General features: G+C 35.1%; 2 protein-coding genes across 2 annotated transcripts; both read right to left on the minus strand.

Moving 5' to 3' along the window:
* Window positions 1-996: 996 nt before the first annotated feature.
* LOC137734548 (uncharacterized) lies at window positions 997-4,777 on the minus strand. The gene is made up of 4 exons (XM_068473794.2): window positions 2,386-4,777; window positions 1,986-2,294; window positions 1,792-1,897; window positions 997-1,689 (listed from the first exon to the last, which is right to left on the minus strand). The coding sequence occupies exons 1-4, from the start codon at window positions 4,650-4,652 to the stop codon at window positions 997-999; spliced, it is 3,375 nt and encodes a 1,124-aa protein (XP_068329895.2). The 5' UTR covers window positions 4,653-4,777.
* An 8,229-nt stretch (window positions 4,778-13,006) lies between these two features.
* Window positions 13,007-14,655, minus strand: LOC137733144 (ABC transporter G family member 8-like). Its single transcript, XM_088696986.1, has 2 exons — window positions 13,179-14,655; window positions 13,007-13,075 (listed from the first exon to the last, which is right to left on the minus strand). The coding sequence occupies exons 1-2, from the start codon at window positions 14,502-14,504 to the stop codon at window positions 13,043-13,045; spliced, it is 1,359 nt and encodes a 452-aa protein (XP_088553112.1). The 5' UTR covers window positions 14,505-14,655; the 3' UTR covers window positions 13,007-13,042.
* Window positions 14,656-15,583: the final 928 nt, after the last annotated feature.

The following is a 15,583-nucleotide window of genomic DNA, read 5'->3' on the forward strand; positions in this document are numbered from 1 at the left end:
TAAGTAACTACAGAAAATTTAGTTATAGTGGGACTACATAACCGTCGAAATTTTTTATCCCGTTATTTCATCCCATAATGTTTGTTTATTGCGATTTTTTTCGTATACGATCTCGAATTATATACAAACATGTTTGACGATTGGATCGTTGAAATTAGTTTTGTAGAATGCATATCCTATCAAAACGATAGATTCACTAACACTTAAGAGTTCATTCATATTTTCATTAAGTATAACTTAAGATTTTGTGGTATCCACTAGTATAAATATTTTAATTTGAAGATCGAATTCATTCATTGTATTCATATAGGGGTGTAAAACAATTAAATTAATATATAATTATATATAATTATTGTAGTTTTTAGGGGTGTAAAACAGTTAAATTAATATATAATTATTATATAATTATTATAGTTTTTAGGGGTGTAAAACAGTTAAATTAATATATAATTATTATTATTAGGGGTATAAAACTGCAAATAATAAAAAATAATTATATATAATTATTATTATTAGGGTGTAAAACATTCATTGTATTCATATAGGGGTGTAAAACAGTTAAATTAATATATAATTATTATAGTTTTTAGGGGTGTAAAACAGTTAAATTAATATATAATTATTATTATTAAGGCTATAAAACTGCAAATAATAAAAAATAATTATATATAATTATTATTATTAGGGGTAATGCATATGATTGACAACAAGTATCTTGCGTCGAAATAGTCTCATATTGCGTCGAAATAGGCTAGGGTTGCGTCGGTTAAAACCGACGCCAAGTCTGACCCACACCATTAAATTAACATTGCGTCGAAGTAGTGTCATATTGCGTCGGTTAAAACCGACGCCAATTCTGACATACCTGAAATATGCCGTCAGTTAAAAGCGACAGAAAACAAGGAAAAAAAAAAACAGAAATATAATTTTATGATACGATATCATAGCATACAAAATAAAACAAAGTCTAATTAATACAAAAAGTAATTAATATATTTATTCCCTGTCATCATCTGTTAGCTCTTCGTCGGTATTGGCATGATTAACGAACCCGGTAGGCAACGCTAATGATTCAAGAAAGGGAGTCTCTTCCACGCCAACCCTTGTATGAAAATTTTCATTATCAAGAATTCGATCATCCAAGTTCGGCGTGGCATAATCATCAATAACATCACTATCCTCTAATACGTCAAATAAATCTCTTGGCTGAGTTCGAACAACTACGTGCCAATCTTTTTCAATCGTGTCCTCCACGTAAAATGCCTGTAATGCTTGTGATGCTAGTATGAAAGGATCCTCTTTAAATCCCAATTGATTGAAATTCACCATAGTAAATCCATATTGATCAGTCTTCATTCCTCGTGGACTTTCACTATTAACCCATTCGCACTTAAATAACATCACAGCTCGACCCCTATCTCCTGCTTCAGTAGGACCACAATATTTGACCTCGAACATATCTACAACTCTGCCATAACAATTTACTTGCCCAATTGCTCCAGGAACATTTGCAGGTACAAAGACACCACAGTTTTGATTCTTATGCTTATCATCCACAGATTTTATACGAAATCTAAATCCATGAACAATGTGACTTTTGTATCTGCTCACAACCCTACTAGGATAATTAGCTAGCCAATGCAAGTCTTGAGATATCAATGTGTCATTAGCATCATATCTTGAATTCATCTGTAATAAGTATGAAGATAAAAATTGACAGAATAACTATAAACATGTTATAATTAAAATGCAAAACAATAAATAAATAATATGATTATTATATCAACTCACATGTTGCTTGAACCATTCTGGAAATTCTTTCTTGCTTAGCTCTTTAATTTGTCGCATAGTTAACCTTTCTCGACGATATTTAGTTTTCAAGAATTCTTCATGTTGCCTACACAATTATGTCCAATTTAGATAATTATTTTTTCAAAGTTAAGAAAACCAATAAAACATTAAGACGTATGATTAAACGTTCTTACCTTCTAAATGGGCTAACTTCATCACAATTATTTAGAATGTATTTATGGCACTGATCAAGAACATTTAGATTGAGCTCCACATTTTCTCCTAAACCCATATAACATCCTTTCGAGTCAAAAATTGATAACCCACCAGATACTCCACGTCCAATACCATCTTCATTTCGGCCTCTACGGGTACGACGAGACTCAACGTCTCTAAGATACATGGAACAAAATGACAAACACTCATCCACCAAATATGCTTCAGCAATAGAACCTTCAGGACGACCCTTATTACGAACATAGCGCTTCAGTGTTTGCAAATACCTACAATTATAAAACGAAATACAAATTATTATAATTATTAATTAAAGTTATGATTACAATTGTAAAAAAATTATAAAAATTTATTCATTACCGTTTAATTGGATACATCCATCTATATTGAACAGGCCCTGCAAGCGCTGCTTCATCTGCCAAGTGAACTGGGAGGTGCACCATTATATCAAAAAATGCAGGAGGGAATATTTTCTCAAGTTGACATAATGTCAAGGCAATTCTTGAATTCAGTTGCTTAAATCCTTCCTCAGACTCCTTCTTACTACATAACTGTCTGAAAATTGCACTCAACTCTAATAAAACCATAGTAACAGCTTTAGGCAAAACCGGGCGTATTGCAAGCGGGAGTAACTGCTGCATTAAAACATGGCAATCATGACTTTTCAACCCATGTATTTTTCGTTCATTCACGTGCACACATCGCGACAGATTTGATGAATATCCATCTGGGACCCGAATAGTAGACAATACTTTACAAAACGCAGTTTTTTCTTCTCTTTTCAATGTGAACAATGTTGGAGGTCGAAATGTTCTATTTCCTTCTCTACGTGGGTGTTGACTATGTCTTATGTTCAAGAATTCAAGATCTGCACGTGCCGCCAATCCATCTTTAGACTTTTCTATATCTAGCAATGTTCCCACCACGCTGTCACATATATTCTTCTCGATATGCATAACATCAAGATTGTGTCTAATCAACAGATGCCTCCAATAAGGTAGTTCATACAAAATCGATTTCTTCTTCCACTGACTGTTACTACTTGTACTGCTCGAAGCTCTTCTTCTGCGTTGCCCAACTGAAGCATCCTTGTTTGGTTTTCCAAAAGTAAATCTCAATGTAGAAAGTTCTTCGAGACATTGTAAACCAGTCCACTGCCTTGGTGCACTACGATGCTCTCGACGACCATTAAAAGTGATGGTTTGCCTTCGAAACCTATGATTATCTTCAAGAAATCGTCGATGCCCCATATAACAAATCTTGCGACTCGCTGGCAAGTAAATAGATTCTTTATCATGCATGCAATGTGGACAAGCTTTATAGCCATGTGTACTCCATCCTGACAACATTCCATAAGCCGGAAAATCACTTATAGTCCATAACACGGCAGCCTTCATCGTAAAACTTTGGTTGGAAAACGCATCATAAGTGGGAATGCCCACCTCCCACAACTCATTCAGCTCGTCAATCAATGGACGCATGTATACATCAATCTCTTTACCAGGACTGCGCGGTCCTGGTATTAACAAAGACAATAACAAATTTGGTTGCTTCATGCACATCCAAGGTGGCAAATTATAAACAGAAAGCACCACAGGCCATGTGCTATGATCATTCCTCATTTTCCCAAAAGGATTAAATCCATCACTGGCTAACCCTAATCGGACATTTCGAATTTCTGACGCAAAATCCGGATATAAATTATCCAAATGCTTCCATGCGGGAGAATCTGAAGGATGTCTCATAAACTCATCCTTAGGACATTCAGTTGCATGCCATCTCATATGTTCAGCCATATGCTTCGACATAAAAAATCGTTGCAATCGTGGTTTTAAAGGAAAATACCACATAACCTTAGCTGCGACCTTTTTCCTCGAGCTATCCTCTGCATTGGTAATTTTATATCTTGATTTACCACAAACTGAGCACACGGTCAACTCTGAAGTATCTTTCCAATAGATCATGCAATCATTGGGACATGCATCAATTTTCACATACGACAGCCCCAAGTCATTTATAAGTTTTTTTGCTTTATAACAGGATTCAGGCAAACAATCCCCTTCAGGCAACATTCTTTTAATTAACTCCAGTAAAGTGGTGAAGATCTCGTCAGGCATTCCCGCTAAACACTTGATCTGATACAATCTTACAACTGCTTCCAATTTCTTAAACTCCTTACAACCTGGCCACAAATCTTGATCTGCCTCTTCAAGCAACTTAAAAAAAGTCTGCACCTCTTCTGGACGCCCTTCCCCAATAGGGGGTTCAGTAGATGGCCCAACACCTTCTTCTGTTAATGGTTGGACAAATACATCATTAAGAAAATCATGCATGCCAATCACCTCATCTCCTGTTTCTTCTTCTCCAATTCCCACATTTTGCTCTCCAATGTTTTGCTCGCCATGATGTCGCCAACAAGCGTTTTTATAATCTTTATCCATATCATACAATATGAGATGTTCAACAATGGTGTTCCTAACAAAAGAATATCGATTACAACATCTTTTGCAAGGACATCTAAACTTATCAGGACCAACACCATTTGCAACTGCTTGATCCAAAAACAAATTAATTCCAGTTGTATACGCTTCAAAATTTCGGGGTATTGTCAACCAACTCTTGTCCATATTTTACCACTTTACGAAGGTAAAATATTACGTTGACACTAAGATGCCTACAATCTTTCAATCCCTATCATGTAGGCATAACTATCAAAATTTTCAATTTCTATCTTTCACCCCTCGGACTCTATCACGATTGCAATCTTTTAATTTTCAACACCTGTTATAGTAAAAACAAATTAAAATAACAACAAAAAGTTATCAAAATTATGCTCATCTAATCCATTCTAATAAATAACAACCAAAAGTTATCAAACTTATCAAAATAACAACAAATTCAAATAACAATTAGAGTGCAAAAAAAATTAATTAATATATTCTTATATTCCTAAATATTATAAGTTTAGGTTATATTCTTATATGAAAGGTTATATTCTTATATGAAAGGATATTCTTATATTATAAGTTTAGGTTATATTCTTATGAAAGGTTATATTCTTATATGAAAGGATATTCTTATATTATAAGTTTAGGTTATATTCTTATGAAAGGTTATATTCTTATATTCTTATATTCCTAAATATTATAAGTTTAGGTTATATTCTTATTAGAGTGCAAAAAAAAAAAAAATTAACATAATATATTCTTATATTACTCAATATTATAAGTTTATGTTATATTTAATATTGTTAATTTAACATAAATGCTTATAAATATTATTCATTCCATTTTCTCATAACAATTCAAATTATGTTCATCTAATCCATTCTAGTAAATAACAACAAAAAATTATCAAAATAACAACAAATTAAAATAACAATTAGCGTGTAAAAAAAAAATTAACATAATATATTCTTATATTACTCAATATTATAAGTTTATGTTATATTTAATATTGTTAATTTAACATAAATGCTTATAAATATTATTCATTCCATTTTCTCATAACAATTCAAATTATGTTCATCTAATCCATTCTAGTAAATAACAACAAAAAATTATCAAAATAACAACAAATTAAAATAACAATTAGCGTGTAAAAAAAAAATTAACATAATATATTCTTATATTACCCAATATTATAAGTTTATGTTATATTTAATATTGTTAATTTAACATAAATGCTTATAAATATTATTCATTCCATTTTCTCATAACAATTCAAATTATGTTCATCTAATCCATTCTAGTAAATAACAACAAAAAATTATCAAAATAACAACAAATTAAAATAACACTTAGAGTGCAAAAAAAAAAAAAAAAAAATTAACATAATATATTCTTATATTACTCAATATTATAAGTTTATGTTATATTTAATATTGTTAATTTAACATAAATGCTTATAAATATTATTCATTCCATTTTCTCATAACAATTCAAATTATGTTCATCTAATCCATTCTAGTAAATAACAACAAAAAATTATCAAAATAACAACAAATTAAAATAACAATTAGAGTGACAAAATTAATTAATTCGACTAAGTTTTTATTAATTTAACAAAAATAGTAGAATTTTATCTAAGTGCTTAAATTATAATTTTTAAATAAATAAACTTGTGTATTATACAATTTAAAAATTAAAGAAGTTAGGGATACAAACCTGATTTGTTGAAGAATTTCGACGTCAACAATTCTTTATGTACTCAACCAACTCCAATAAATTTCCTACAAAAATAAATTGTAACTAAAAATTAAACATAAGAAGAGAAAATAAAAATATTATAAGCAAGAAAAACTTACTGTTGTGAAGAGGAACAAATGAATTTTGAAAACCAAAGGAGAAAGCTGAAAGAGAGAACAGAGGAACAAATGAAGTTTGAAAACCAAAGGAGAAAGCTGAAAGAGAGAGAACACGGGAGACTTTGTAAAACTTGGAAGAACGAATAAGAAAAGTGCAAGAGAAGAAAAAGAAAACACGGGGGAATAAAGAGCAACAATGTGTCGCTTACAACCGACACTGGTTTTCAAAATATATGTCGCTCAAAACCGACGCAGGATTTAAAATATTAGAATTAGTGTCGCCTAGAAGCGACACCCATAGTTTATGTCGCTTAAAAGCGACACTATTTTATTTAAAGCGACGCCAGCACTTAAAAATATTAAAATATATGTCGGTTATAAGCGACACTAAATTTTACGTCGGTTTAAAAGCGACATAGAAATTTTATGACGCTTATAAGCGACAGTAAATACGACGTCATCTTCAGTGAGTGTCGCAAATCTCTTTTTCGCCACTATATAATATTAAACCGACGCAACAACTGACACTATTAGGTCCTTTTGTAGTAGTGACATGTCAACATTTAATTAGATTTGTGGGACTCAATTATGTGTCACATCAACACCGTTTATAATTGTGATGGAAAAACGACATTGATTTAAGACACCCGTTTTCAAGAACCACATTAATCGATTTCCAAGAATCGCATTAATCGATTTTCAATTTGAGGCATCATCTTGATGGGGTAGATCAATTTCAGGACTAGGGTCAGCCCAGTGCAAGTAGGGCGATTATCTGGGGCCTTGGAAAATCAGGGGCACCAAAAATAGATGGCGGTATATTTAAATATGTTTTCATAAGAATATAAAATTACAAAATTTTGTTAAATGATGAAGAAGTTTAACAAGAAGGGGAGGTTTCTGCTTCTTAAAATAAGGAGGAAGTCGTGGGTTCAAAATCATTAGTGTGTTTTTTTACTTTCCAATTTTGATTAATTTCTTTTTATAAGAGTACGAATTACAAAATTTGGTCAAATGATCAAGAAGTTTAACCATAAGTGGTGGTTTCTGCTATTTAAAATTAATGAGGAGATCATGTGTTCGAAATGGCATGTGTGGTTTTTTTTCTTACCAATTTTTACAAATTTCTGTTTGGTTGTTAATATTTTATTACGTCCCCTTCGATTATAATCACTAGTTATTAGCTATGTGGGTTGCAATTTTTAGACATTTATTCCAATTTAAGTTTAACCTTTAACAAAGAGTATGCTAGGTTGAACAAATTGTTAGACCACATTTGCAAACCATATGACATGGCACCAGAAGAAAATAAGCACGTTAATCAACACTTAAGTAATAATCAGTAACCACATCATATGGTTTACCAAATTTGATTTAAAAATTTAATCTTCCTAGCATTAGCCTTCAATAAATTAATGTATGTATGTCTTTACCAAAAACTAGGTTTAATTCGGTGCTCATTCATTGGTTATACTTATACATATCACTTAAAGACTCGAAAATATGTATTTTCAGTCTCATATTGACACTGTTAGTAAATAAGGAAAAATCTTTGATCTTTTAAAACCTTTGAGCATTTCTAAGCAACTTATTCTACCTCAACAACAAGAAGAAAGCCTTCACCTTGAATCTCAAAAATCTCAAGACAGATCATGTCAAAGACCATTTGTGATAAAAACTTTAGCGGATGGTCGTGCTAAACTAAGTCATTCATTTATTCCCGGCTGTACACCAAAAAGATTCAAACTAAGCCATTCATTTATTCCCGGCTGTACGCCACAAAGATTCATGTTGTTAGTCACCACATACCTTAAAACGCACGTAAGCCATGGCGTCAACAAATTCATCGATGGCGGACATAGTTTTAACCTTTTCCTTTAATGGTTGAAGGACTGCGTATTGCTGTTTAATCTGTAGGACATACATCTTTGGAAAATTTACGTAGGACATATATTGGTAGTTGGAAAATAAGTATGGTTTTAAATAATATTTTCAACAGTTACCGAATGGGAATTGTTATATTGACACTTCAAAAAAAATTATGACGTTTTCACATAACAATGGATAATTGGTTTTGTATAACGTCATTCTGGCACCGAGAGACATGGAAGTTATTCTCTTGGCATGGACATAGTATATATCTCTGACTTGTTTTGTACATAACAATGGATAATTGGCTTTGTATAACGTTCTGGCACCGAGAGACATGGAAGTTATTCTCTTGGCATGGACATAGTATATATCTCTGACTTGTTTTGTACTATGTGTAACACCCTAGAAATTTTATATGGAAATTAACTACGGTGATAGGTTCAAAAATGTCATAGTTATCCTTTAGATTATTAACCATACTAACATTTCTCTCTTTGACGATTTTCCACTAATATTTAATCTCGATTATTTTATGGCTGCATCTAACTTCTCGTTAGACTGTCTATGTATCATTCAGAAGGATCAAGCCAATCGTAGTTCACAACTAAATAAGAAAAGTAACAATTTGAAATCTTCTTTCTTACCCGTAAGGTAGAGAACCAGCTAAGAGTTTTCCTTAAATTTGAAATAAAACTAATTAGGCCACTAGACTACCTGCTTGTTGTACCGATGGTGCCATTAGTACAACAGCTCCCTTTTCCATCTTAATTAGACTTGCTACTCCTCATCATCACCAGCGAACGACGTCCAAATATCAATTCTCTCCTTAACTCTCATCTATCATCTTTCATCATCTTTTTCGTATCCCCTTTCTTTCCACGCTTCTCTCCATCTCTGCATAATCCAAACTTCAGACTCCAAACAGCAATTCTCTTCCCTTGCAATGGTAAGTAGCCCACCTCCCGTGGTAGCAATGGCAGCGTTACACATCTTCAAACCTTTAGCTTTCTGCAAAGAACAGGGAAATCTCTCCCTTCTGCACTGTCGTGACCCGTTTTACTTTCTCCGGTTTCCCTCTGCACCGATGGTGCATGTTGCTCCTGTTCCATATATCAGAATGACAGCAAAACAACACATCCTATTGGATGAATTGGTAGCCCGCACACATGTCATCTCAATGTGGACAAATGTTTACCTCCACTCCCCAACTCATGCCACGACTTACCTACATATCCCATTTGCATGTAACTTTATTAACACCTCCTAACTTAATCGGCCAGCAAGCTAAGGACATAGCTTAGTCATCTCCAATTCCACAAGGATTGATATCACATTTATATTTTAAAATTTTCAAGGTATTACACTATGCCTCTTGGTACTCTACTTTTTAATCTCATTTCGCCTTTGAAACTCAAATTACACCATTATGCCTCCTAAAACTTAATTTTTGCATCACTTTTCCATATTATGTCAATTTCATTAAAAAACATGTTTAGTCTCTAATTTTACGTGGCATGGGCCAAGTTGTTGAAGTAGGATTCTCTCCTCTCTAATTCTCCTACCTTTTCCTCCCCTCTTTTCTTACTTTTTTTTTTTTTTTTCTGACGTGAATTAATCGTGATTATTTAAATAGGAGAAGAAGGAAAAAGAGGGAAATTTGAAGAGGAGATAATTATACTCGTAAGTCCTAACATGTTTCTATTGTGATTGCCATGTGGTACACAGAAAATTTAAAAAATATCTTGATATTCTGAAAACTAAAAAAAATATAAAAACGTGCAAACTCTTCCCTTCCCATTCCGTCACCGCCGCACCTTCCCTGTCTTAATCCAAACCACCCACCCAACTCAAATCGAAATCCACAACTCTGGCAACTTTCCAAAAAAATAAAAAATAAAAATCGATCTCTGGATTTAAAAACTAGGCACAAACCTCTAGCTAAATGAACTCCGTATTGCTACGTTACATTTTAGTTTGTTCGAAGATATTGATTTAAAGCTAAGGTTAGGAAGATCAAATTTTTAAACTAAAATATGTTGTAAACATCGAAATTTCGGTAAAATAAATGTTAACCAATGCATTAAAATTACAACCTTCACTCATTTCACCTAGATCATTCACTTAATTCACCTACAACGTCCACTCATTTCACCTACATCATCCACTTACTTCACCTACAACATCCACTTACTTCACCTATAACCACCACTCACTTCACCACGAAAATTTGTGGTGGTGATTCATTCTCAAAACCTATAAATAGGCTTCTCCATCAAGGTATCAAGGATCCGAAAATCAAGGAATTCACAAATACATTTCTCTACTCCCAAATTGGAAGAGAATTCTCCAAATCCTTGAAGCTTTGAAACTCCAAAGCTCTCAAGCATCCAAATTCCCAAGTATTCTAAAGGATCGAGAAAGCTCTCTTCGTTCTTCGCCAAATCCTTAAGGCCCACCTTCAAGATCAAGCCCCGAAGGCCCTTGAAGAAACTTCCATCATCCTTCAAGATCAAGCTCAATGACCATTGAAGAAACTTCCATCAAAACTTCAAGATCAAGCCCTGAAGGCCCTTGAAGAAACTTCCATCAACCTTTAAGATCAAGCCCAATGGCCCTTGAAGAAACTTCCATCAAACTTCAAGATCAAAGCCCCGAAGGCCCTTGAAGAAACTTCCAACCGTTCATCCAAGATCAAGCCTCAACGGCCCTTGGATCAACAAATCTACATCTTACGGAGATCGTATCTGAGGATCAAATTTGAAAGAGATCGTAACCCCAAAATCATTAAACACAAATATTATTTTTGTACACGTGTTCTTTTTTCAAGAATTTTTCGTGTTTACATATGCAAATCAAGATTTGGCTATTGATGATTTAATTATGGGTAATGCTAAAGAGACTAAATTTGTAAACTAAGTGTTGGAAACTAAAGGACATGAAAGTTGATAATTGGTTTATTACTTAAGCGTTGATAAACGTGTTCATTCATATTGGTGACATATCATTTAGTTTGCAAATTTAGTCTCCCTAGCATTACCCTTGAATTAGTGATTTACTGTCGATTAGCGTGCTTCTTTTCTATTGGTGATACATCATTTGGTTTGCAAATTTGATATAAAAATTTGGTCTCCGTAACATTATCCTTAGCTTTATATCTTCACATGGTTGATGGTTTTTTAAGGTATGCAATTATCAATTTAGAACTTGAAGTCGAAACTCTTAAAATTTATTTGTTACTGTAAATAAACAACTCTTTGTGTCTTTAGAATATTAGAATCTCTCAATAATAGAGTAGTTCAATAGTGTTTGTGCATGGAATTGCGAAATGCTACATGGTTGACCGGCCAACAGTGACAAAATGACGAGAATGCGTTGAGCTGGTCACGGGGTAACGTCAAGAAATTAAACTAAGAGAAACTCATGACCGTGACATTGCACTGATTCATTAGAAAGGCAAACAAACTTTCCTTGTCTTTATTTTCAACTTCTTTCGGATTCAGATTCTCCTCGGATCCCTTCTATCTGTACCTTTTGGACCCTCAATTCTAGAGCTGGAGAGAGAGATAGAAAAGAGGGAAGAAGATGAACATGAAAAGATGGTCAGGAAAGAATTCCTAGTGGTTCAATTTCAGTTGAACGGACATGATTGAAAGTTCTTGAGGATTCGGATGAAAGGATCCATAGAGGATCCTATTCCAACTTCTTCGTGACTCCTTCAACTTCACCACCCGACAACCAAACCTCTCTTATCAGAATATACATGTTTAAGGCTGTGACGATCTTGGATTCTTCCCTCTCCTCTCTCACAATCTCGATGCACTGCGCATCATTTCGCTTCCTGAAGGGACCCGTGACACAAGATGTAGGGTCTCTGCTGATTAAATATTGTTCTAACTTCTACCATTCTACACAACAACCCACTCCCTGACCAATCAGCATCTTCATCATTTCACTCAATTCACTACGTACGGCTCCCATGATATATTCAGTTTTTATGCATGTGGTGTGCTTGATTTAGATCTCAATGATCAATTCAAACAATGAGACAATGATATGTTAAATTCTATCATCTATAATTTTGCAAGTCTAAATTTATAAAACGCCAATTCAATAATATTCAATTTTTTTACAATAATTTGTAGTTCAAATGATTAAAAATATTGTGTTTATAAGCGAGATTTTATGAATGAATTTTTTACCTTGGTATGGCTTGTATCAAAAGAAAAACCTAATTTTTGCTTTAAACTAAAATGAACAAACGAATATTCACTTTCAACCTATTTCATATAGTATTTATCGATCGACATCAACAATTATATACATCAAGCTCAAGAAGCTATACCTTTTATTTGTCCATACATATGGAGGGGGCTATTACAGTAGCCAGCTTCAGTTTTTTGGCAATTAAGCAAATAAAAATCAAGAACACAAGCATATATACTAATTTATTGTACGGTTTATACCTTAATATTTAACTGTAATTTTCCCACCTTCACTACTTTGATCTCGAAACCCTTCTGGTCAAGACTATCAAACAAAGAACACGATATAACACGAAAAACCCTAGCAGGATGTGAATATTAGTCCACCTCTGCCCTTCATGCAGCCCTCTCTTCTGCAACACGTCGCCCCCCGTAACCATGCAAACTTTACTATCACTCTTACTCTCTTGGTACCATATCAAACACTTTGACACAAGGCAGCCGTACTCGTTGATTAGAAGAGCATCGAGGGCATATTTGTACATGGAGAAAAAGTGCATGAAGAGCCAGTACTTAGGCATGTTATGTTGAGAGATGAAGTAGCCGGAGAAGAGAAAAAAACCACCTAAAAGTATTGTCACGAGCGAAGTTCCGGCGATGTAATTGGGGGCTAAAGAGCTCAAGAACAAGACGAACGAGTTCGCCATTAGAAGAATGATCCATATGACAAGAACAAAATAAGCAAACGTTTGCCAAGAACCGCAAAGACCCACCAAGAAATAGACTGAAACGGAGTATATGATCGCGATGGTAAGCAAGTACGGCAAGAAAACGAGAGTGTTGGCGATGAGGTAGGAGGAGAGCCGGTAGATTCCACCGGACGTTTCTCGGAGGAAGATCGGCCTTTCGTTGATGAAGATCGGAAGGGTTTCGGTGGTGGAGGAGAGGAGGAATGTAAGAGTGAAGGCGAAGAGGCCGAATCGCTTTTCGATTCCTTGCTTGTCGACTCCAATGTTGATGTAAATAGTTCCCAAAATAAGACCTACAAGAAGTGCTTCAAGAGTGTTAGTAAAAAAAAGCTGCCTTGTTCTGTAGATGATTTTCCAAAACCGGTTGTATAGAGCCAATATCTCTTGAATTCTAGAGCTTTTGTATCTAATGACTTGCCTAATTGCCTGCTTATCATGTTTCATAGGATCATTAGGAGGTGATGATGTGGTTGTTGTAGATGTGATGGGAGGGAGACGGTTCAGAATTTCCATGGTGTATTCCAAAGCATTGAGTTGTGGAGGGACAGTGAAGCCATTGGAGAGCAGAAAAGCTTCGAGAGAAGAAAGGGTTCCATGGTGGACAATTGACCCTTTTGATAGCAAGAGGATTCTATCAACGGTGGAGAGGATTTTGAAGCTGGGTTGGTGGATTGATAAGATCACAGTGCGATGACGTGAGGTGCAGATGGAATTTAGGGTTTGGATTACGTTGAAAGCGGAGGTGCTGTCGAGACCTGAGGTGGGTTCGTCGAGAAGGAGGATAGCAGGGTCGTGGAGAAGGCTCAGGCCTATTGAGACACGCCTGCTTTCGCCTCCTGATAGGCCTTGGCCGAGGCGGGTGTTGGACAAATGTGTGAGCCGGAGCTCGGTTAGAAGAGAGGAGACAATAGCGGCAATGTTTTTAGGATTAGGGTTGGGGACGAGGAGGCTTGCGGCAAAAGCAAAGGTTTCAAAGACAGTGAGGAGGGGAAGGCATGCGTCGTGCTGAGGGACATAGGCTGAGAGCTTGCGGAATGAGGAAGGGTTGACGGGGGAAGAGTTCAGGAGGAGATAGCCGCCTGTGGGTGACCTCCGGGCGGCTAAGATGTCTAGGAGGGTTGATTTTCCGGCACCGCTAGGGCCTACAATGGCGAGGATTTCGGACGGGTAGGCGGTGAGCGAGATGTCTTTGAGAATGTAGGTGGGGGTGGGGAGGACGCATTGCTTGAAGAGGAGGTGAAATGGGGAGAAGGTGGTGGTGGCTGTGGTTGGTTTGGTGTAGGATATGGAAGAGGCTGTTAATTCATAGGTTTTAGAGGGTGGTTGAGGTGGTGGTGCATCTGATTCCATGGAGTTTTAGCTGGTGGGGTTGGATATGGAGAAGAAAGAAAAGTTGGAATATTACTTGAAGAAGTGAGGAAGAGAGAGGGATGCATGTATACAGTTGAAAATTATTGTGTGACGATGATATTTTTTTTTTTTCGTTGAGTTTGGCATGTAATGTTGGTGGAGTACTATGAGTTAAAAGGCCAAAATTAATTAAATAGGTTGGGGATTGAAGATATGGATGAAGTCAAGTTGGCTAGCAAAGGTAATGTTTGTGTTTCTTCTGCACTAAGTTTGATTTTTTTGTTATTTAAATTAATCAAATTCAATTAGTAATTTCGCTCGTATAAAGGAATTTGAAAATTTTTTCGTTCAACTTCTCATTTTATTATGATGATTGAAGTTTTAATCTTATAAGTTATAACTATTGATATTGAACTAAAACTAGGAATTAGACATGCATGGAACTTGCTTTTTCATCTCACTGAATAAGAAAAAAAAAGGTTAAAATATAAAGTAATCTAAGTAAGTGCAAGTAAAAGAAATTTTGAGTAGTTGTGGAAGTCAAGTTGGAAAATTGGCCAATGTGTTGCATGAATCAGCATGTGAGCAATCCTTTTTTTTTTTTTTTTTTTGTATATCACTCCAAACTCACAAGCCTACTTCTGTGCTCTCAATCTGTCATATGCTTTTGTCTGAGAATATAGTATCGAGGTTTGGATAAAGCATATCAGTGGGCTGCCTTCACTTGACAACATGCTTTGTATTAAATAACTGCACGTCCGTGAGTGCTACAATCCTACATGAAATGATATGCACTTGCATAATAATATATACTAGTTATTAGTTTGCTTCATGCATGAGGCTTTATATTATTTCCTTTTTTGTCAGTTGGAGCCTTGGAGCATGAGACATTATTGAAGGATGCGGATGGAAGAGATCCAGAGGATCTTGTTTTCCAAAGTTACGCAGTATGTGTGTGTGTATATATATGTCACATCCCGGTCCGGGGCCGACCACTTCCCGGACCCGCTCCACCACCGTAGCACGATATTTTCCGCTTTGGGCCCCGACCACACCCTCACGGTTTTGTTTTTGGGAAC

This window comes from Pyrus communis, chromosome 7 (genome assembly GCF_041283825.1).
Source record: "Pyrus communis isolate YQ-2024b chromosome 7, ASM4128382v1, whole genome shotgun sequence".
Classification (NCBI taxonomy): Eukaryota; Viridiplantae; Streptophyta; class Magnoliopsida; order Rosales; family Rosaceae; genus Pyrus; species Pyrus communis.